Source organism: Plectropomus leopardus, chromosome 22 (assembly GCF_026936395.1).
Source record: "Plectropomus leopardus strain MGB_pleo_1.0 chromosome 22, ASM2693639v1, whole genome shotgun sequence".
In the NCBI taxonomy this organism is placed as follows: domain Eukaryota; kingdom Metazoa; phylum Chordata; class Actinopteri; order Perciformes; family Serranidae; genus Plectropomus; species Plectropomus leopardus.
The window spans coordinates 27,400,866-27,424,834 of record NC_142197.1 but is presented as its reverse complement, the minus strand read 5'-3'; the positions used below and the strand labels follow the sequence as shown (position 1 = coordinate 27,424,834).

At 42.0% G+C, this 23,969-nt stretch overlaps 2 protein-coding genes and 1 long non-coding RNA gene across 3 annotated transcripts; all 3 read right to left on the bottom strand.

Annotated features, from left to right (window-relative positions):
- Positions 1-3,650: 3,650 nt before the first annotated feature.
- Positions 3,651-8,581, bottom strand: LOC148185959 (uncharacterized). The gene is made up of 2 exons (XM_088072386.1): positions 7,787-8,581; positions 3,651-6,959 (listed from the first exon to the last, which is right to left on the bottom strand). The coding sequence occupies exon 1, from the start codon at positions 8,579-8,581 to the stop codon at positions 7,895-7,897; it is 687 nt and encodes a 228-aa protein (XP_087928512.1). The 3' UTR covers positions 3,651-6,959; positions 7,787-7,894.
- On the bottom strand, positions 7,027-20,764 carry LOC148185958 (uncharacterized). The gene is made up of 4 exons (XM_088072385.1): positions 13,529-20,764; positions 12,332-12,439; positions 12,088-12,183; positions 7,027-9,083 (listed from the first exon to the last, which is right to left on the bottom strand). Exons 1-4 carry the CDS (start codon positions 13,556-13,558, stop codon positions 8,631-8,633), a joined length of 687 nt encoding a protein of 228 aa, XP_087928511.1. The 5' UTR covers positions 13,559-20,764; the 3' UTR covers positions 7,027-8,630.
- Positions 20,765-21,059: 295 nt separating this feature from the next.
- Positions 21,060-23,493, bottom strand: LOC121961589 (uncharacterized). Its single transcript, XR_006107058.2, has 3 exons — positions 23,388-23,493; positions 21,384-21,456; positions 21,060-21,197 (listed from the first exon to the last, which is right to left on the bottom strand). It is a non-coding gene; the product is annotated as an uncharacterized LOC121961589 (long non-coding RNA).
- Positions 23,494-23,969: the final 476 nt, after the last annotated feature.

The window sequence follows — 23,969 nt, the reverse complement described above, 5'->3', positions numbered from 1 at the left end:
ATTTTACAGCAGCTTTTTAAAGACATTGTTATGAATGTTAAAATGTTTTCAAGTGTTTTTGTGATTAAATTGCCAGAGCAAATAAATATTACAAGAACAGTAGCAATTAATTTGTCTAATTCGTAAAAAATGGAAGGCAACTTGTTTCAGTGACAATAAAATTGCACTGTTCCAAAATAATGATTTATGTTACCAGGGATGCATGATAATATTCAAGTCATCGGCATACAGACAGATACTGGCTTTAAAAAGAAATATCGAAATCAGCTAGCATACTGATTTCTGCTACATCACAAACCTTTTTTTAATTGAGAAAGTGAACATGTGGAACACAACCCTCAGTTAAAATATTTTCCCTATTTTGCACAACGAATGAATATTACATACATTGAAAAGCATTGTATTTTCTGTCTCAATCTGCTGGTGGGCCATCACATGAGTATGCATATATGATGTTAATTCCACTACACTTGACTTGATGATGACTAAAATTAGGTGGGAAAAGAGTGGATATATTGATATCAGTATTGGATGTTGTATCCCCATATACTACACTGATGTAACCACTAACCTGCATATTTAATTCAACTCATCTTGACTCTGAGCAGGTGCAACGGATGTGGATGCAGCAGCTTGGTGATTTGTCTTCTCTGTTTTAACTTGTTTCAGTTGTTTCAATTGTTTTGTGGTATAAAAGTTTTTAATGTCTCGACATTTGTCCCACCACAATGTTGCACGTGCAAAACAGTTAACAGTTATCACTTTTGCACAGAACATCAAGGAACTGTCTTGCACAGTTTTCAGTATAATTTTTTGTTGGTAAATGTGAAACTTTCATGTCTGCATCTTTACAACCAGAAGAAAGTAGTGAGTTTGGTGACATCATGCAGATGGCTGCTATGATTGGTGAAACTCATGGGAGTTCAACGAAACACAAGAAACTTATGCTCCAGAAAAGGATAAGCACTCAATGAAGAACCTAGGGTCACCCAGTCACCCAGCCTCCCGGCTGCACGGGGGTTGCCAGGGATGGCTAGCAGAGGCTACGCTATGTCGGTCTGCACCAGCTACAGGGGGCTTGCTAACTACCGCAGCTAAAGAGGGATTTTCCATGGTGTGGAGCCGCGTTTCCAGATCACTAAGCCTCGCTTACAGCGCAGCAAATAAACTACACTTGTTACAAGTACCACTATCACTAAAGGAGGCAGAGAAGTAACTAAACATCTGACCCACTGAGCAGGAGTGAGCAGCAGAAGAGGAGCAGGGAGAAGCCATTGCTAACCAGAGCTAATGCTAAAGTAGCTAACGGACTTTATCCCACCAAATTGGCAAGGGGTTTGTTCCCCATACTGGATCCCGATGACTGTTGAGTTTAATCCTAAGACTCAAACTGGGGGGAACCAAACAGAATGGGAAGAGCCTCCCCTGACAATTAAATGGCCTACTCAATTACCAGATGGATATGATCCAAAATTGACAATTAAAGAAAATGGTGATGACTTGGTCTACATAGAATTTATTTTTAGACAGCAATCATCCCTTTATTTCTAATTTATGGTATAACTCACCTATGACAAAGGTACGTAGACTGACCAAAAAATCTCATTAGTCCCACAGTCAACTCAGGAATTATTTCCAATGCTATCTATAACTCTTGAAGGTCCAAAAGGATTGCCCTCCTTGTGTAATGGCCTATCAGTATGTGTTTCAAAATCATTCTGATTTAATAGCATCTGATGAGTCTACATTCTTTAGTAGACCTGTATTTCAGCCTAATAAGATTCATATTGGAAAAACTAAAGCCATGGTATCTGAAATAGGTGGTGTTTTGCATAAAATGATCCAATATTTAATTTATTCCAATATTACTATTAGCAAGGAAAATGGTCACGAAACCCATTAAATTTTTGCTAGACGTGAGGGATGCTAGTGTGAGACAACGCAAGATTTGTGCGTGATTCAACATGGCGGCGCCCTTCTGAATGTAAACAGCTCAGCTCAACGCCAAACGCCAGCTTATACAAGCCCAATAATTCAGTTAAACTTACTGTTACACGTTTTCCCCTTTCTGCAATAAATCTGTCTGATAAATCCTGGATGAAGAGACCGTGGAAAGCCTGCAGGATTACGTCGATGAGTGCTATTACAGACTCGTCATGAGGAAGGCAACCGACACGCCGACTTCTTCCTCAAAGAGAAGCCGCTCGGAGAAGTCTCCAAGTGCCGCTTCATCGCCCGAAAGAGACTACGGAGACATCCTAGACTCAATAGATAGAAAGCTAAGCAGCTTTGACGCCCGCCTGGCTTTGGTGGAAGTCCTCCACAGAGAGTTCTAGGCGCTACGTGAGTCTCTGGAATTTAGCCAGCAACAGGTGGCCTCGCTAGCGGCTGAAAATGAGACCCTGAGGGGCTCAGTCAAATCGCTCACCGAGGGTATGACGAAGCTTTCCGACGATAACAAATGGATGAAGGAGTCCATCCTCGATATTCAGGCGCGCAGTATGCGAGACAACCTGGTTTTCTCCGGGATCCCAGAGTGGGCAGAGGAAGATCCCAAAGTGTCCATCAAGGAGTTTCTCCAGAAGCAACTGAAACTCCCAACGGACACTGTGAAGAACATCACCTTCCATCGGATCCACCGCCGTGGAGGGAAGAGACCGGATGGCCGGCGCCCGAGACCCATTGTTGCGAAGTTTGAACACTTCAAGCAAAAGGAGCTGGTAAAGAGCCGAGGCAGGGAGCTGAGAGGAACGGACTTCAGCGTGAACGATCAATTCCCCAAGGAAATCCTGGAGCGCTGCAGATGCCTGTTCCCAATCAGAAACAAATTTATCGACGGAGGATCCCGGGCTATCATCACTGTGGACAAACTCTACGTTAATGGACAGCTGTTCCGTGATCCAGAAGTCACTCCATGGCTCTACTGAATGCACGTCTTCTCCCGCACTTAAAAGTAATTTCCGAGTAAGGTAATACAGAACATTGTTACAGAACAATTCCTCCACTAATTTCCTTTTGGGCCTTTATTAACTAAAATCACAGTGCACGTCTCATAATGTACTGTTTTCCTTCCAGACTGTTAATCTGTGTATTTGTGTTACCTGTTCTGTTTGTTTTATTTCCTGTTGTAGTTGTTGTAATGTGTCAGCATTTATGCTTAAATGTATTGTGTTTCAATGATGCTCAGTCCGACCACATATTTTACAAGGATACACTTGTCACAGACATACACACGCACACACACAAGAAAACATATATACAACTTGTTTATGCAGGTTCTTCAGAAAGGCAGCTGCACACATCTAACACACACACACACACACACACACACACACACACACACACACCTCCACTTATTTAAATTACAATTTATATTCAATAAGTTAGTTTAGATATGAACATGTTACGGTTTGTCACTTGGAATGTGCGTGGAGTTGGATCACATGAAAAAAGACTCAAAATTTTTGAACACCTTAATAACCTTCAGGCAGACGTTGTTCTATTGCAGGAGACTCACACATCCAAAGTAGGACATCATAAACTTAGTTCATCACAGTTTCCTCACACATACTTAGCTAGCTATAATACCAAACAAAGAGGCGTAGCTATTTTAATTAGTAAAAAAATAAATTTCACTTGCAATGACACTATCACAGACCCAGAAGGAAGATTTATAATAATCAATATATCGACACATAATACAGAGTTATGCATTGCCAATATATATGGACCAAATGTTGATGACCCCTCCTTCTTCCACAGCTTTTTCACTGCACTTTCGGCACACTCAGACACAACACTTGGTACTCAATCCAGAATTTGACAGACTTAGCACAGCAGGTAGTTATCGCCACTGGCAATCAAGTGATATAATAAAACAATACATGAGTGATTGTGGTCTCTGCGATGCTTGGCGCTCTTGTCACCCCACGCTCAAATAATACACCTTCTTCTCACCAGTCCACCACTCTTATTCCCGTTTAGACTACTTTTTAACAAGTAACTCAATTATGATGGACATCTCTGACACACAGATTCACCCTATCACCATCAGCGACCACGCTCCAGTCACTCTGACAATCACTAAGAAAACAGTCACACCACCATCTAGACATTGGAAATTTAATACATCATTGCTTAAGGACCCAGACTTTATTAAATTCTTTAAAAAAGAGTGGACAATATTCTCTGAAACAAATGACCTGCCTGACATCTCCTCATGTGTTCTTTGGGAGGCGGCAAAAGCAGTCATGCGAGGTAAAATAATTTCGTACTCCGCATACAAGAAAAAAAAGGAGAAAGCTCTTGAAATAGAATTAGAACAGCAAATTAAAGCTTTGGAGACAGCTCATGCCGCCTCCCAAGATAAACATTTGTTAAGTGAATTGAGAAAATTAAAACTGAAATAAATGAATTACTTGACATAAAAACACAATTTCAGCTACAGAGATTACGCCTGGAGAACTTTGAACACAGCAACAAATCCAGTAGACTCTTAGCAAACCAACTAAAACAGAATAAAGAAAAAGTAACAATTTCTTCAGTAAAGAACTCTGCTGGGAAAACAACCCGTGTCCCAGAAGAAATAAATAATACATTTAGGGATTTTTAAAAAAAACTTTTTCTATTCATCACAAATTAATCCATCAAACTCTAGCATAGATGCATTTTTAAGTGTAGTTGAACTACCAAAATTAAATAATGAACAGATTATGGCTTTGGAGTCACCTATTTCAATAGAGGAACTTCATGAAGCCCTCCAGCATATGCCCAACAAGAAAGCCCCGGGACCCGATAGTTTTCCTGCAGAATTCTACAAAGAATTCTGGCCAATGCTCGCACCAATTTTCAACAGAATGGTTGCTGAAATTAAGGAAACTTCCATACTCCCTCCTAACATGAACCGTGCAAACATTAGCCTCCTCCTTAAATCAGATAAAGACCCATCACTCCCATCTAGCTATCGTCCAATATCACTTATAAACGCAGATCTGCAAAGCGCTGGCTAGAAGACTTGAAAGAATAACACCTCACATAATAGATCCTGACCAAACGGGGTTTATCAAGGGCAGACACTCTACAAATAACACACGCAGACTAATCAATATGATAGACTACTGTAATATTCAGAATAAGGAAGCCATAATAGTCTCACTAGATGCTGAAAAGGCTTTTGACCGGGTGAATTGGAAATTTCTCTTTGCTGCATAACAAAAATTTGGGTTCGGGGATAACTTTCCATTCTGGATCAAAATATATACAGTTCACCCAGTGCTTGTGTCAGAACAAATGATCAAACTTCTCCAAGCTTCAATCTCCAAAGGGGCACCAGGCAGGGTTGCACACTCTCTCCATCCCTTTTTGCCATATTTATCGAACCACTCGCAGCTGCAATTCGGCAAAAATAATAATATCAAAGGGATTCAAACAGCAAATGTGAACCATAAGATAAGCCTTTATGCTGATGATGTACTACTTTTCCTTCAAAATGCACAAGCCTCTCTCTCTGAGACAACAGCACTTATAGACAAATTTTCCTCTATTTCAGACTACTCTATTAATTGGAACAAATCAACAGTCCTACTTATAAACTCTGACTTCAAGAGTGGGTCAACCGCCCCACTACAATCGGGAAACATTAGATAACTAGGTACCAACATTTCCGCCAGGCTGTCTGACCTGACACGGCTAAATCACATTCCCCTACTTAAAACAATAGAGGATGATCTCACTCGGTGGAGGAATCTGCCCATATCACTTATGGGAAGAGTGGCAACAGTTATAATGATGGTCCTGCCAAAAATAAATTATATCTTCTCTGTCACAGCCCTTGTCTCTCATTCCCCTCCTGTCACACTGCTGCAGTGTTTTTCCGCTCTCCCTCCCTCTGCTCCACTCTACCTGCCAGCCACGCCCACCTCATCAGCCCAACTCTGCTCACCTGCCTCACAGCTGCAGCTCATTACAATCAGCCCTCCATATAAGCCTCTCAAGCACTCTCACTCATTGCTAGATTGTTCTTCAGCGTCATGTGAGACTTTCCAGCATTCATCTCCTGTCTGATCTCCTGGTGCCGACTCTGCCTGTTCCCAACCTGCTCTCCTCGTCTGCCTCCCGCTAAACTCACCTGCCTTCTGTCCCTGACCTCATGCTCTGCCTCAACGTTTCTGGTATCTGACTGCTCTGCTGGTAACGACACCTCTCCCTGGCCTCGTATACCCTCCTGCCTGCTCCCCATCAGTGCCTCCGACCACTCCTCTGCTCTCTCCCTGTTGGCACCTCCGAACGTACAGCCGGCTCTTTGGGCCACGGAGTTTCCTCCTCGTCGTCTTCGGCTGAAGTGAGCTACGTCTCTTCCCCTTGTCTGAGCCCCAGAGACTGTGTGAGGGCTTTCAGCCTGGAGAACGAGCTTTATTCTGTGTTTATTCTATCTGCTCCGTACCTTGTTTGCTGTGGAGAAAATAAAGGTCATTACCAACTGTTCCTGAGTGCCAGTGTGCTGCATTTGGGTCCAAACCACACCCGTTTCACTTCTCAATGGTTCCATCTCAACCCCCCCCCTCACTTGGTTCAAATCATTAGACTCGAGCATTTCCAAATTTCTATGGAAAACTAAACCACCACGTATAAGTTTAAAAATTCTTCAAAAGGCGAAAGACCACGGTGGTTTGGAGCTACCAGATTTTTAGAATTATTACCTTGCTAATAGACTACAATATATCTTAAAATGGATTACAAAAAGTCCACTAGATCAAGCATGGTCGGATATTGAACAGACATTTTGTAAAGAAACCCAAATCCCTGACCTGCCATTTATCAGTCCCATTATCAAAGGACATAGCTGCTTTAAGAGAATTAATATTAGCACTTCCCTAACAGCCTGGTGGGAAGTTCTTAAAATAAATAGGTCTTCACCCATGCCATGCAGACATACGCCCATCTGGAACAATCCTGATATCCTGCGAAATAAAAAAACAAACTTCACAACATGGTACGACAAAGGGATAAGACATCTGGAGCATATCCTCCAAGGCAGTAACTTCATTCAATTTAATGAGCTGGTAGCACTATATGGCATTAACAAGAACAAATTTCTGGAATATCTTCAGCTTAAATCCATAATTCAGGCAAGGTTTAACCTTAGCCAATTGGACTTAGAGCTACCACCAATAATAACAGATTTTCTAAAGCTTTCACCTCCAAAATTACTTTCCAAAATACATTTTTTATTGTCTAAAACAGATCTAACAGTCTCTCTTCCAATCTCCAAATGGGAGAAAGATTTATCCATCAACACAGACCCAAATTTTTGGATGCAAATTTGTTCAAATACCTTCAAAATGACCCAAAGCGCCAACTTACAACTCATACAGTACAAGGTTCTTCACAGAACATGCTACACAGGACAAAGGATGTTCAAAATGGGCCTTACACATAGAAACGTCCGTTTGAACTGCACGGGTGGCCCATTAAATACGTATATGCATGCTGTTTGGCTTTGTACACCGGTCAACAAATTTTGGCAAAAGATTTGTGAAGACCTATCGACATGTCTAGGAGACCCCATCCCTGCCTCCCCCTCACTTTGTTTGCTAGGTGATCTCACTAACATCAATATGGACACTAACAAATCCTACATGCTCCTTGCAGCTCTAAGCATTGCCAAGAAAACTATCCTCATGAATTGGAAATCCAAAAAGAATCTAAGTATAAGTCAATATAAAAATCTTGTATTAGATCACATCTCCATGGAGAAAATGTCTGCCTGTACAAAAAATCAACTCACAGAATTTGAACATATCTGGACCCCAATAATTAACTTCTCACATAGTGTCACTGGGGATCGGGGCTTCGCCGCCCTGACTTCTGGGCTGGTGGCGGTGGATTCCGGTTGTCACGGGTATCCGGTGGCTCGCTGGGCCTCTGCCCCCTCGGTGTGGAGGGGTGCTCTGGGGGGTTGGTGGCTCTTGGGCCCTGTCTGGGCTGCCTCGCTGGTGCGGGTGGCTTGGGGCCCGTGCTGTCCCCCGGCGGGGGGGTCGTGCACATGCGGGGGGCGGGTCAGTGCCTGCTGTGGCGTCTCGGGACAGGCGTGCACCCGGGTGCTCCGAGGGGTGGGGGTGGGGGGGGGCATGTTAGGTGTCTGAGGGTGGTGGGCCCCCTGCTTGGACATGGGTGGGTCTATGATGTCCTGGCTCCGGGTGTTTGGGTAGGTCTGACTCCCTGTTGGCCAGGTGGGGACAGTGATGGGGGTAAGTTTCAGGGCCAGTCGGGAAGCTGGCCACTTGGGAGCAGTCCCCACTTTACCTCCTTGTCGACCCCCTATCCCATTATATCTCACCTCATAAGACACTAGGGCCTTGAGGGGCGGGACCAGTGGGGCCAGTGGGTGGGGGTGGGGCTGCATTATGGCGGCCTGGCAATCCTCCCTGCTTTGGTCATTGCACCGCCCCTTAATTTTAACTGCACAGGAGACACTGGGACACGAATGGGGGGCGGGTGGGGCATTTTGGGAGACTCCGCCGTCTGCCAGCGGTGGGGCGCCCATGCCCTGGCCATTCCCCCCAATTTTAAATTGCACCATAGTCACTCACACATCTCATAACAACCCCTACAACTACATACACACACCTTCACATGCATACATGCATACATGGGGGGGGCGCTGTGGCCTCCTGCCGTCTTCCCCATGGGGTATATAGGTTGGCCAGGGGGCGGTGGGCTGGGTCGTCGTGGTGGGCCGTGGCCCGCTCCGTTGGGGCCGGGGGTTGGGAGGGCTGTGGCCTCTCTGGTGCGTAGCAGGCTCCCCTCCGGGGGTCGGGGCCGGTCTCTGGTTGGTGGGGCCCTGTGGCTGTGGGCTCAGATCGTGCTGGGGTTGGTGATCTTGGGCTGGGCCTTGTCCCTCTGTGGGCTTCCCCCGGCCGGGGGGGTGTTGCCTCTGTGTTCCCTTGCTTGTTCCCCCTTGGGTGGGGCGCGTGGCTGTCTCTGGGGCACGTGGTATTGGGTCTGTCGTGTTCTGGGGGGCTGTTGGGTGCTCTGGTGGCTTGGGTCTTGGCCTGCTTGCCCCTGGGAGTTTGGGGGGTCAACTACAAACCACATCCAATGACAAACCCTCACACACACACACACACACACACACACACACACACACACACACACACAGCACACAACTATTATACAATCACACACGTACAACAGTTACAAATGTTGATGTTATCCATGTCAAGGTTAAGGTTATTTTGGGTAAGTATTTATGCAATCTGTTTTTTTTTGTTTGTTTGTTTGTTTTTTTTTATTATTATTATTTTTTATTTTTCTCTAAATTATTTATTTATTTGTTTTTTCTTTTCCTCTTTTTTACTTACTCATTTTCTTCCTGCTTCCACCGTTAATACTGTTGTAAATAGTTGCAGCTATCATTATTGTAGATAGCATTGTTGTCATCGTTTTCATTGTCATTGTTGTTGCTGTTGTTTTTGTTGTCTCTTGTGTCTTCCCCTCCCCTCTGTGTCCCCCAACCTCTCTCTTTTCTCTCTCCCTATCCACTCTAACGTTGTGCTGTCCGGTAGCCTTGCCAATAAATCTCAGTGCAGACTGCAACAGGAAGAAGTATGTCAGACTCCTCCTTTGCAAAGCAAATCTGTTATTGCACCTCAAGGCATCCAGACCTCTCATACTGCATGCCTAAGCTGCCGAACAGGACAGGTTAAAAAAAAAAAAAAAATTTTGCTACTCCACTCAAGGTTCCAGAACACTACTCATCTTAATGGGTTTCCCAAGTTTTATAAGAAACATATTCTTCAAGTACCAGCGGATCTAGCTACTGATAATATTTTGTCTTCAGCTCCACTTAACTCATCTGCTGTTTTTGATTGTCTAAATGGTTTATGACAAGAGAAACAAAAAAAATCTTGGCGCCAACTCTTTAGGAGACTACGCCCAATTAGCAAGATTAGGTACTGCTGTAATACCAGGTTTTTCTTGGTGTTGTGGAGTTAATGGAATTATTTAACTCCACTATTTAAGGGACGATGCTGGTTATGTGCCCACTCGTGAAAACTCATCACGACAATAAAGAGAGCTGTCTAAAGTTATAGGAAGTTATATCTTAAAAATACTAATCCAGTGGATTTGGCTACTCGTTATTACACACTGCCAAATAACTATCAGCTTTACACCCATTCTTAATTAGTTTTTAAAACTTTTTTTGGAACACAGAATTACAGTATGCTAATCATTATCTTAGTGTTGACATGACACAATGTAGCTTTAATTGCTAATGCTACTCTTAAGTGTTTCTATGCTCTTGGTAGTGAATAAGCTTTAATTAAAAAATATGCTATTGACAACAGAATTGCTCTAGATGCTGTGACTGCCTCCCAAGGTGGAGTTTGTGCAATTGTAGGTGAGGGATGTTGTACATATCTTCCCTCAGAGTCAGAAGGTCTAGGAAATTTGACTGTTGCAAAATTGTCAGGATTAATAGTGACACTTGAGCTACAGCAGGTCATAGAGATTCACAGATATGGGATTCAGTTGCTAAATTCTTTAATGGAAACCCTACAGTTGCATGACTTTTGAGTATTAAGGCTCCCATATTAGGAATTGTTTTAATAGCTGCTGTAGTGGTATGTTGTTGTTTTCATATTCTTTGTGCACTAATTTCAAAATCTGTTTCTTCTCTCTATGTTTTTGACTTCCCTAGGAGATGTTCTTTGTCAAACGGCTACTTGCATGTTTCTTTTGTTCCTGTGTAGGCCCAGAGTGCTCGTAATAAATGTTTCCTGATTGAAGCTTCAATCGGTGTCTCCATTCCTCAATTTCATCACAGAAAATCATCCTATCACTACCCAAACTCCAGTCTGAATCAGCACACGTCTTAGTCAGCACATTTTCAAACACATTCAAAAACACAAAACAAATGAACAGATATTGAAAGCTACTTTAGTGTTTATAATGGCTGCAGTGTGTTCCAATCCTGACCAGGATGTGCAGACAGGGAATTAAGTGATAATGAGCACAGGAGATATTATCAGCAGCTTGGCAGAGATGCTTTCTGAAATGCAGTTATCTCGAGTGGTGCCAAGTCAATTGTAGAAAGAGCTAAAAATATAACAAAAGAGTGGGTGGAGAATTGTGGTGTGAACTGTTGCACAATTGGGGGCATTATGACTGAATATCTCCAGAGGAAAGGCAGAGAACCATCTGCTGCATATCACACTTCTAGGAGTGTGTGGGGGGCTCCATTAGTTTGGACAGAACTCGAACTGCACAGTTGCCTTGTCAGATGTTAATTACTGAATATGACTAAACAGTACTACCTAATGTTAAATAAATCTACTTTGTACCTTGTAATTAGATGCAGTATTACTGTGCTTTCTGTGTCACCAAACATTTCAGTTAAACTGTTTTCTTATCCCACCACTGTCACTGTACACACTGTAGTTTAGTTGCAAACTTTTTAAACCGTCACATGAATGAAGCGCAGTCTGAAGCACAAGTTTCAAGGTTCAACTGCCATCTGTCAGGCTGTATTCTTCAATAGACAAAATATGTGACACAAGGAGGCATGGGCTCAGAGCTTCAGCATCCTATGTCCATCTCACAAAACATTAACCCTTTGAAACCTGGATCAAAATTACCTTTCCTCTGCTTCTTTTAGACACCTTTCACAAGTATTTAAACCTTTGAGCCCTGAGCAAATTGGTGTGACTTCTTTCAAAAACACTAAAAAAAAGTAATGAACCACTTGGTAAGAAATGTTCCAGGACTGTCTGGCGATTTAGGAAATGATTTCAAAAAAACTATAATATACAATATTTATAATTAGAATCATTATATATTTAAAATTATGTTACAGGATTTTTATATATATTATTTTTTACTTTCTAACAAATTTTTAGGTATATTCTGTACTTTTTTACTATTTTTTTTGCTATTATGGGGGTAATTTCTTTTATTGTTGCTTATTGCCGTCTTCCCATGTTTTAAAAGAAATCAAGCCACTTTGCTCAGATTTTAAAGAGTGAAACACCAATCATTTGTTATTATCAAAATGATAATTGACAAGTTAAAGAAAAAAAGTCATACACGGTTGGAGATGTGACATATGACTTTCACATAGCAGGAGATTTTATTCCTGGCAGGGAGGGTCCACTCCAGGGGCCAGTAGTAGCTGTGATACACCTGCAAAATGGCAGACCAGACATTTTGGTTTTAGATCCTCCTACAAGATGAGGACTGCTGTTTGTTTAGGTATGTATATACAGTATGCATACGTGTGTGTGTGTGTGTGTGTGTGTGTGTGTGTGTGTGTGTGTGTGTGTGTGTGTACCTCTACACTGGCTTCTCCAGAAGTTAGATTGGCTTTCTCCTCAGACAGACCACAGGCAACATACTCCAGTGGAATCAGCACAACAGTTGGCACATTGGTGTAATCACACTTTGAATGAAAAACAATTTTAGCTCAAATCACTTCTAAAGTTGGTATACAGTACTGATTCATGTAAAAGCTCTAACACATAAACACAACAGAAACACAACACAGACTTGGTCATTTATAATTGATCCGACGGCATAAATATGATCCACACTGGTCTGATCCCTCTCACCAGGATCCTGCCACTGCTGCAGCACGCATGTGCACGCATGCACACACACACACACACACACACACACACACACACACACACACACACACACACACACACACACACACACACAACCTTAAACACCACCTGTCATGCACAAACTGAGGTCAAAATGAACGTGGACAAACTAAACCCACTCCTGGCTGCACTGCACCCCAACACACTCCAGTCCAACTCCTCTGGTTCCTTCCTACACTGAACAGCACCTGGACATTAATGGATTCAACATCCCGTCTAGTCTGGACCCCCTTGGAGATGAAGGTCACTCAAAGTCTCCCCCTAGAAACCTGCTGTGGTGTAGCTGCAGAATTCCCTGACTAAAATAATAACAAAAAAATAATATATAATTCATTCAATGTCACTGTGACTCATTTTCTTAGAATCTGTCATCACCATCTTGGTCTTTTGGAGCCAGAGGTGAGCACACCTATACTCTGTAGAACTGACATGATGCCATGGCTACGCTACCTCACCAATATTGTCACCAATGTTCTCAAATGAGGCATCTACCTGTCACATAATGTGGCCGCGCTTAATTATCAGTAACTTTAGGCCTTGATAACATTTAAACTGGTGAATTATATAAAATTCACCCATGCACAGTTGTCATGAATGTTTAAATTAGCTATAGTGACATGATTCAGACTGTAAACATGTTAATATCCGCTGTAAAGTTGGGTATTTTAACATGGGAGTCTGTGGGGACTGACTGCATTCAGCCTTAAGAGGCCAAATAGAGAAACTGAGTTCCTGCCCAGAAAGTTCCCCATTAAAAATTGAAGCTGCAACTGATCGACATTTTCTTTGACATCAACAAACCTGGTGACAAACAAACATTCTGTTTGTTATTCTATTTATTAAAAACTTTAGGATATCCCTACCCTGAGTAGAAGTCTCAGCTTTAAGCCCATTGGTTCCTACTGAGCATCCATTTGTCCGTCTGTCCCTCCATCCATCCATTTTTATCCGCTTATCTGAGGCTGGGTCAGCCGGGCAGCAAGGGTGGAGGACTGGTTCAAGGGTGGGAGACTGGGTCCGTTTGTTAACAACAGATGGTGGAACTCCCGACATGTGACAGTGAAATAGAGGATCTGCTGTCAGGACATTGAACTGTTGGCTGTCGGTCTTAGACCACACTATGTACCGAGGGAGTTTTCACACGTAGTCGCCATTATTATTTACATCCAACTGAGGGCAAGTGACGCAGTTGCGTGTGACGTCATCCACGAGACTGTTGTGAGAATGCAGATCCAGCATCCTGAGATGTTTATTGCAATCACAGGGGATTTTGATGAGAATAAGATACCACTTCGGCTGCTGCATCTTCTCCACTGTCTCCTTTATGCAGCTACGCCCCCGCCCCCACTGCTGCTGCCACTGCAGCCAACACCTCACCTGGGGCTTCAACTCCATCTTCTCCTCCTCCACACAGCTGTAACATGTCCCCTGCAGCTGCATTCCCACTACACCTGGCCAGCGTCCCCTGTCTTTTAACACGTGGTGAGGGAGGAGCTAAGGAGACTCCATCCAGGGGAAGCAGCAGGTCCAGATGGTGTGTGCCCGAGAGTACTTAAGGACTGTGCATCTCAACTAGCTGAACTGCTCCAGGAACTCTTCAACTTGAGTCTGTAGACGGAAAAAGTCCCTGTGCGGTGGAAAACATCCTGTCTTGTACCGGTGCCCAATTTGGGCACCCGGTAGAGATAAAAGACTACAGGCTGGTGGCTTTAACACATTATGAAGACCTTGGAGCAGCTGCTTCTCCGTCAAATAAGACAGAAGGTTGCACAGGACCTAGATCCCCTTCAGTTTGCCTACCAGGAACACATAGGAGTGGTGGACGCGATCCTCTACATGCTGCACCGGACCTACAACTATCTGGATGTGCCTGGTTCCTGGTTGTGCAGACCTATAAATACCTGGGTGTGGTCCTGGATAACAAGCTGGACTGGTCCACAGACATGGATACTCTGTACAAGAGGGGGCAGAGTCGTCTCTTTCTCAGGAGGCTCAGATCTTTTGAGGTCTGCAGTGATTCGCTGCATGTTTTATCAGACCGTGGTGGTGAGCTCCTTATTCTATGCTGCAGTCTGTTGGGGAGGCAGCATGATGGACAGAAACAGCAGGCTCCTGGACTGGTTAAAAAGGCCAGCTCAGTGCTCTAAAGAAACTACAAGCCATAATGGTCAATAACAACAACCCTGTCCACAACATCCTGGCTGGACAGAGGAGAAGGCACAGTGAGCAGCTCACCTCACTGCGTTGCAGAAAGAACAGGCTGAGATGGTCTTTTGTCCTCACAACCATTAGGCTTTTTAACACCTTTTACCCCCCCACATGAATTTCCCTGTGGGAATCAATAAAGTATTTTCTATCTATCTAGCAGGCCAAGCAGAGCATTCCAGACATCCTTCTCCCCAGGAATGCTTTCCAGCTCCTCCTGGGGGACCCTGAGGTGTCCCCTGGCCAGATGACATATGTAACCCCTTCAGCATGTTCTGGGTTTGCCCCGGGGCCTCCTACTAGTTGGACGTGCCTGGAACACTTCCATTGGGAGGCACCCAGGGAGCATCTTAATCATATGTTCAAACGACCACAACTGCCCCCAACCTGCCTCCCCTTTCCATGTGAAGGATTAGTGGATCTACTCCAAGCTTCCTCTGGATGTCTGAGCTCCTCACCCTATCTCTAAGACTGAGCCCAGCCACCCAGGACACTCATTTCAGCTGCTTGTATTCACGATGTCATTCTTTCAGTCACTACACAGAGCTCATGACACATAGGTGAAGGCAGGTGAAGCTTTACCTCCTTACCTCCCTCTTCACCACAACAGTCTGGCGTAGTGCCCATATCACAGCAGACGCTGCACCAAACCCGTCCATGTCACGCTCCGTTCTACCCTCACTTGTGAACAAGATCCAGAGATATTTGAACTCCTTTGATTGGGGCAAGTAAAAGAGTCCTACTGAAGATGTAAATCTTTAATAATATTTCCTAAAACAGGTGGTCACTGTAGTTTTTATCAAACGTTACTCAAACAGGAGGAAGTGCATTTTTGGGGACTATTTTCAGTGGCGGATGAATGCACATTCATTGCTCTGGTGAGTGTTTGTGGCAGCCGAACAGTGTGTGTGAGACTGAGTCAAAATACACACAGTGTGTGTGTTTATGGTAATGAAGGAAGATGTCACCCAGTGCAGGACTATGGCTTAGTTATGTGTTTTTAATCATTTTTTGGAACAATGAAGTTGTATGGCACTGAAGGTAAAGATAGATCAAATTTTGATACACAACACTTGCTTTAATGGGATTTGTTGTGAGAGTAAGAAAAATGTAGAATATCGCCAGTTCTATCCTTTAGAACTTAAAAGTTTTTGAAAACATCACATATACTGTGAATCATTGTATAACTTACTGTTCTAACTCTTTGCTCAAGCTAACTGATAAACTGAGTTACTGGCACAAGATACCATACCCATCTACAGAGCATCAGTGACATCAGTGAAGTCAGATGTCTGCACAGACTGATGGCAGCTACCCGAGCTAGTCTGTTCACCCTGCTGCCATCTGGGAAAAGATATAGAAGTACTGTCTGCCGAAACACCAGACTACGGAGCAGCTTTTTTCCCCAGGCTGTGAGCCTCATCAACTCCTTCATCATCTCCAGGGGATGTAGCAGGATTTGAGGATTTAGCCCTGTATCTTAATAAATCTAGGGGTTGTAACATTATGAAAGTGGGTAGGCAACAAGAAAATGTTCTACAAAGTTTTTCAGACTTTATTATTTTTACGTTTTTGCAGAAGTATTGAGGAGTTTTTAACCTTAAGGTCTTACAGGCTTTGAGGGAGAATGTCCTGTTGGTGGAATTGCTAACAACTGACAAAGGACTTCCCTGAACACTATTTCTATAAGGGCTCATATGACAAGAGGCTGGAAACCATTGTGTAAATCAATGTGTTGTATTTTAAAAACTCATCTTATGGGTTTTTCTTTTTTTTGAATATGTAAAATCTTTACCTGAAAACTAACTACCAACAGCCACTGTGAAATAAAGGTAGTGGGGTAAAAAGTACAATATTTGCCCCTGAATTGTGTAGGCTACTGTGTAACATGGAAACACTTGAGTAAAGTACCTCAAAATTAAGTGCAGTATTTCAGTCAATTTATTTCATCACTGTCTGTGGGTGCTGAGGTTTGGTCTGGAAGATTTTTTTCGGGTCACACTTCTAGATGGTTTGGAAGATCATTTAAGACAAAACAACTGCAGATACACTGAGTTTTGGAGATTGACAAGAATTAGTTAAATAAAAAAAAAGCATTGTGGCAAATTTACAATGTATAAGCTTCATGTCATCATATTTAGCCTCTTACCTCGCTGTATTATCATACATAATATGATTAAATAGGTTTTTAACAGTTGTCATACTTGAAACGACTTCATTATTGCAGGTTTCAGTCTGCTCCACCTAACACACACACAAAAAAGGCAATACAACATTTAAGTAATAATCTCAAAGATTATTATTTAAATAAATTGCTGTGAAGTCACTTTAGCCCAATGAGCTAACACAACTGGCCCACTAATGAAGGCCCTCGCATTTGCAGTATTATGAACTGGCTTTCTGTGACGACAGAATGAGTCGTGCTTGCTTGTAGTGATAGCAGCTGTTGAAAACACCAACAGAACAAGCAGTGCTGGCAGGATTACTTTAACAATGTATTTCACTATAGAGCACGGCATGCATAAAATGTAATCTGTAACAAATTCTGTTAGATTATTCAAAATAAGTAATGTATTCTAAATACTTTGATTTCCTCTGGAATACTTTAAAATTGTCTTGCTGAGCTCGTTTTTCTGGCTGTTATATTCCAGTTATATATGCCAAAAGCAGATAACAGTGTCCAGGCTGTGTATCTCCTCTGCCATAGTTGCGTAGCAGGTGCACTGCACACACTTAAAAAAAAATCTGCTTGAAGGATACGCTTGCTGCATGAACTTTAAACCATGTCAAGCATGCAGATATTGTTCTATGTCAAAACAAAATCTGTCAAATATGCACATCTGTTACATCATGTAAACAAACTATGTAGGATACCTATCAGCTGTGCACTCCATTAACAGAGCCTTTAGTGTGAGTGACAGAAATAAATAGAAACACAACATCCAATAAAAGGTCAGCTCAAAACAGCAGCGCTGTGTCACTCCCAGACAGGTGAAAAATTCCAATGAAACAATGAAATCACATGCTCACTTGCACCACATCCAGTCAGGACACAATGTCGTTGCAAATAATTCAGAATACCACTAATTTAAACTGTAATTGTAATTGAACACAGTTACCCATATTTGGTATTTTAGTTACTTATATTCCAGTACTCTCCAAACCCTAAAAACAAGTAGGTACAAACTCATCAGTGTTTATTATCTACACCAACCATTTACCTAAATTATTATAAGCAACCACGGATACATTCAGCTGAAAGTCCAAAGTTAACACGGTCACTTGTTAAACTGAAACACCAGTTGTAAGCTTTTAAATGTGTTGATAACCACTGGACTGAAGACAGGTCTAAAAATGACTATGTTTCAATAAAACAGAAGCAGAATTTAAGGTTGCTAAACAACTGTATCATCAAGCTCTGGGCTTGCTAGCTAGCCAGCTAACACAAAATTTTGCTCTCGGGAAATAACATTAGTTTTTTGTTTGTTAATTTGATAACATGGGCCTCATACAGAGTAGTCCTGTGTCCTTGTCTTTGGCCGGAGAGGGTTTCTGATTTCAAGACACAAAACACATTTCACTGTATTTGACCTTATGAAGGTTCATAACCACAGTTAACATGACGTTAGTCGGAAGCATCTAGTGACTTATATGCTTGCCTTATCTCATTATATGCCTGTTCACATTTCAAACTCATAAAATACTGCCACTTTGACAGTGCTACTGGTGTAGGATCATGATGCCAAAAGCAACCTTTCACGTGCACATGAAAAAGGATGGCATCAGGTTGAAACGCTGCCAGTGAGGAGCTAATATAAGGAGCGTGAGGGCGGGCAGGAGGGAGGGGCGGTGGATGGGTCCAGCAAACTCCAGACTTTTATTCAGGAGTCTGGTGTTTGCTTCCTGTCTGAATATGGTGTTTTTTTCTACACCTTACCATGTGCCTCCTTTCCCTAATCCTATCCCTTCATGCCAGCATATGTGTTTGTTGACATTCCAGTTTTGGTTGCCAGGTGCTTGTGTTGTTTAAACATAACTGCAGCTTCATCCTACCTTATGCATTTGTTGCAATCCATTCACACTTCGAACACATCTTGAAATTCTGACCGCTTATGTTAGACATTTGTTTATGGATTTTAATTCTGCTTAAATGCTATACTGCCTCAGATCAGATGAAGCACATAGAGGTGAACCCCTACATAATCAGATTGTACTTTGCGTTCCTTACAGGTTGCCAGCAACAGGTGAAAGTTAGCTCAACACTCTGACATACGGATTATAAACACCAGGGCTCCACAGGGCTGCGTGAGCTCTCCTCTCTTTTTCAAAGTATACACAAATGAATGCAGGAATAAGTACACAACAACTACATAAACAAATTCTCCAATGACAGCCATATTGAGTCTACTGACTCAGGTATTGTTATGTATAAGTCTGAGACAGAACAAGTTCTGCAGTGGTGTGAGGGAAACAAATTGATGTTAAGAAAACAAAAGAAATAGTCTTCAATTCCAGGTCTGTTGGTGACAACAGTCCAGTAGTTATTGGTTCGGTCACCTGACATCAAATTCAGATCCCAAATCCGAAACCTGATCAGAAGGGCAATTTTTTAGTGCAATTATTTTAGGCAGAGCATCTGTGCAACGCTGGGGTTCAAGGCACTGTGCAATACTCTGGGGTGTATGGACTGAGGAGGATACTGTGATAATTGTAGTCTGACTGTATATGTATGTGGCTGTGTTGCCTGTGTCTCTCCAAGACAAATTCATCCTAAGGAAGACAACCTAACGTAACCTTACCTTACTTTACCTAACCTAACCTAACCTTACCTTACCTTATCTAACCTTAATTTACAATAAGGTTATGACATTGTTACCTTTGTAAGTTCAGATAGCCTTTTTTGTGGCAACATTTTAAAGAGTTCCAAGGACGTTCTTTCCCTTGTAAGGAGAACTATTTGAAAATTATTATTATTAATATTATTATTATTTAAAAAATATTCTTCAAGCATTTAAAGGAAACATTACTGAAATGTTATGATATACTCTTATTTAAACATTTTTTAACAGCAAGGTTTTTGAAGTGTTCCCAGAACTTATTACCCTTATGTCATGTGAAAAATAATGTTGCATAAATGTTCTCATAAAAGCATTCTGTAACCCGCTTCCAAGACAACCTTTTAAATACATTCTCAAAATTTTGCAGTGAGAACCTTTCAGCTTTGTTAAGGAATTATTCTGTAAAAGAGCATATGTTACCTGGCCCCTTGACAACATTCACAAAATGTTCTCAGAATGTTGTATTCAGAACGTCAACATGTAACGTTGCAGTAACATTCTGTAAAAAACATTGTTTAACCTATGCCTTAGACACTGTACGTAAAACAATTTTGCAATTTTGATGTGAGAATGTTCTACTTTTGTTTACAGAGTTGCAGGAATGTTCTCTTAAAAACATTCTGTAACCTGTGTCCTAGACAACACTTTTGAACATTTTTGAATTGTTGCAATAAGAATGTTCATGGTTGGTTAACCTGCAATGTTGAGGATATGTTTTTTTTTAAAAAAAACCTTTTGTAACCACTGCTTTAGAAAACATTCAATAAACATTCTCCGAATGTTGCAGTGTCAAGTTCCACGTTTGTTAAAGTGCAACGTTTCATAAACAGAAAACACACAGCAAAATAAAAATTAAACATCCCCAGAATGTTCTGTGACCTTTGTAGTCAAAATATTTCTCCTGTAACATTTTAGGAATATGTAGGATTTTGGTTCGTTGAGTTCTAAGATTGAACAATAGTATTTGGGGCTAAAATTGAGGAGTCCCGGTGGCCTAGAGGTGTACGGCAACACCAAATAATTGCAAATTGTTTACCTCCACTGTGTGGGGTGCGACTAACTCACCACGAGTATTGAGGAAAAAAACTGCAGCTCCTCAGCTCCCTCTTCAACTCCAAACTGCAAGTCTTCACCTGCTGCTGCACTGCTTCCACCAGCTCACTCCAGCCATGACACACTGAAATCAGGCAAATATTGCAAACATGTGACCACCTCTGTGTGTGTGTGTGTGTGTGTGTGTGTGTGTGTGTGTGTGTGTGTGTGTCTATGCGTATAAATATATATATATATATATTCAATTTAGAGTTGGTGATTTGGTCTGACCATCTCAAGGTTGTTGGTATTCGAGGACCTTGTGTTGAGACTGGAACCTCCCAATTCTGGTGGAAATCAGAGGAAAAGAGAAGATAAGAAAGAAAGTGGAGAGTGAAGATGAGAACTGACAAAAAAGGAAAACGGGGGAAAAGAAAAGACAGCAGAGGGCCGGACACTAAAGACAAAAATGACAGCAAAGACAACATGAGAAGAGAGAAAAGAATTTCTGACAAAAATTCAAGCAACAATACACCTCAGTAGGAACACAGTGGTTGAAACCTAACGAATCTGCAAACTTGAGGAGAGGAGCAATGATTCATAATCACCACGACTGTTCAGACTTTGAGAATTAAACACTCACCTCTCTTGGTGCCCTGTGGAAAGGGTGCTGCAAGGTCAAGGATAAGCACCTTTCTGCTCAACCCCACAGCCTCCTGAAGAAGTGACAGGAGAGAAAAACAGAATAAATGAGAGCGACAGAGTCAGACATCAGGAGAGAAAAGGGGAATTAAATATTGAAACAGGTTAAGCATTTGTCTTTCTCAACAATCCCAGCTCCTGCCCCTTCATCTCATTTTCCACTTTCCTCTAGAGCTGATCACAAATCAACCATTACCATAAAGCACATTAATATGCTAATTATCTGAGCTGTGCTTTGGCAAAGTGTGTGCTCATTGACCAGATTAGCAGTAATTATGAAGGTGAGTTAGTGGAGTGTCTTTTAACCACTGGGAGTGAAGCAAAGGAATTGCGAACAGGTACAAGATACAAATGCAAATAAACTGAGAGTTTCAAAATCACATACTATGTAACAGTCAGACTTCTATGATCTGGATATTTAAGTCTTCATCCAATCCTTTATGAGTTGATGTTTTGCCTACAAACACCCTACCAACCTATGCCTCTTTTAACTCTGTTTCTGATCTCCATTAATTTCTCAAAAATAATATCTGCCTCTGCAGCTGCTAAATGCTCCTCTGCGTTGAGCTGCTGTCACCCTGGTGTTTGCTGCTGAGTAGGTCGGGTCCAAGACAGCTGCTTGCTGCGGCTCTGACATCGCTGACAGAAAATTGTAGAGACGGTAAAGTCTGGGACCAGACAGATGAACTATGAACTATGAAACTCATTCTCACACTATAAAGCTCTGAAAACACAAGAGAGGCTGCAAAAATACCAGTTGTAGCCAATTTTAAAAAATACAGTCACTTTTCAACAATCAAATGCAAACTTTCCAGGCTCAGATGCATCCCTGTAAAGCATTAGGCCTTAAAGAGGGCTGATCCAAATAATATTTAATAATACGGAGAGACGCTTTTTACGACAACACTAATTAATTTCTCCGTCTCCACTACACCACCATGCCACGCGACATATCATATGATGTATTATTTGTTAGTGTTGAGCTACAAACAGCCTCAGTGACAGGGACTTTGGCCCCTGAGCCACTCACTGCAGGCTAACTGTGGACTGCACCGCAAGACATCAACTCACAGGTAGTATAGAACATTCAGACTTCTGTCTTTGGATGAGACCTGGAAAAAAAGTATGCCAAAAATCAAAGTCAGAGGCAGAGAAAAACGCAAAAAAAAGTGATTTGAGTGCAAAAGATCTATTTACAACAACACACTGCAAAAAAAAGTTGTGTGTGTGTGCACATGTGCATGTGTGTGTGTTTCCTGCCCAGATGGACTTTATTCAACATTTAAACTTTGAGACACTGTCACTTACACCCATCACTCACAACATGGCAGCTACCTTTGAACTATCTTTATTATTCACAAAGTATAATTACATAATCATATTTTTAATATTTATAATGTGTAACATGACGTGCGATTTTTTTACTGTGCAATAATATTTATAATTGTTCAGCTGTCTGGTCCAAACTTAAAGGATGACAAATAAATCTACCTTGTACTTTAAGCTGTAGGCCTATTTCTACATTTTGACAGTAGATATATTACACCCCGTGTGTTTCAGTTATGCTGTGCCACGATCAATCGTAAACATACAGTATGTATAATTGAAGGGTGTGTGTATGTATATATATATAATTTTGTAAATTTTATTATCTTTTGCACTCCAATGTTTTTTTGGGGGGGTTTTTTTTTACATTTTTCTCGTCTTCGGACTCTTGAGCTGCTGTAACGGGTGAATTTCCTTGGTGTGGGATTAATGAAGTCTTGTCTTCAACAGAAAAAGGCTTATCGTATGGCATCAAGTCACTGACAGAAATCACTTCAAATGATAAAAAAAACGACTGTGGTATTTATCACTTAAACAAATCTGCGGACTGAAATTAAGCAACTATAAACAACTGAAACTGAATTGCCGACATTAGACTTTTCGTGACTTTAAATTCTACCTGAGTGATTTTGTGGGGGCAGGGCGACATCCTGTGGACAACCAGCGAATATCATCTAAACTTCAGTCTGACTCCTCAGCAGCTTCCTCGGGGGAGTCTTGCACGAACATCTAGGGCACAGCATATAAACCCAACTCACCGTATGGAACACCACAGATATGTCAGTGATCGGACTTGTGTTGCCAGGAAAGCTGTTTGCGATAACACGGCCTACCTTCTTTATGTCAAAAATGGCTGAGGTGAAATGTGAACAGTGCTCACTTAGCTCAACAGTTCTCTACACATAACCCGCCGCATTTAAACGGAAGTCCCGAAGAAGCTTTCTATGGGAATTTGGTCCTTCGGTGCAGCAGGGCGGGCCGGGAGGAAAGTTTCTGTGTCCACGGTAACATTTGCTGAAACAACCCGAATCGTGTTTGAACAGAAGCGGAAGCAGTGAGTAGGAGCACGGGGCACAGAGAAAGCAACAATTACCAGAAAACTGCAGGCTGGAAGAGATGCGTTTCCGTGTAACCCTGAATGTAGGAATTGTGAAAATGCAGAATAACCCCAAAACGTTGCGCAAATCGAATTTGTGTTTTC

Bases quoted from the DNA above. Each gene is read 5' to 3' on its own strand.
- LOC148185959 (XM_088072386.1), bottom strand. From the start codon at position 8,581: ATGGTGCAATTTAAAATTGGGGGGAATGGCCAGGGCATGGGCGCCCCA.
- LOC148185958 (XM_088072385.1), bottom strand. From the start codon at position 13,558: ATGGGCTTAAAGCTGAGACTTCTACTCAGG. The intron at 12,184-12,331 runs GTACACACACAC...GCCATTTTGCAG, and splicing joins CTGGAGAAGCCAGTGTAGAG to GTGTATCACAGCTACTACTG. The intron at 9,084-12,087 runs GTATGACTTTTT...TGTGGTTTGTAG, and splicing joins TATGTCACATCTCCAACCGT to TTGACCCCCCAAACTCCCAG.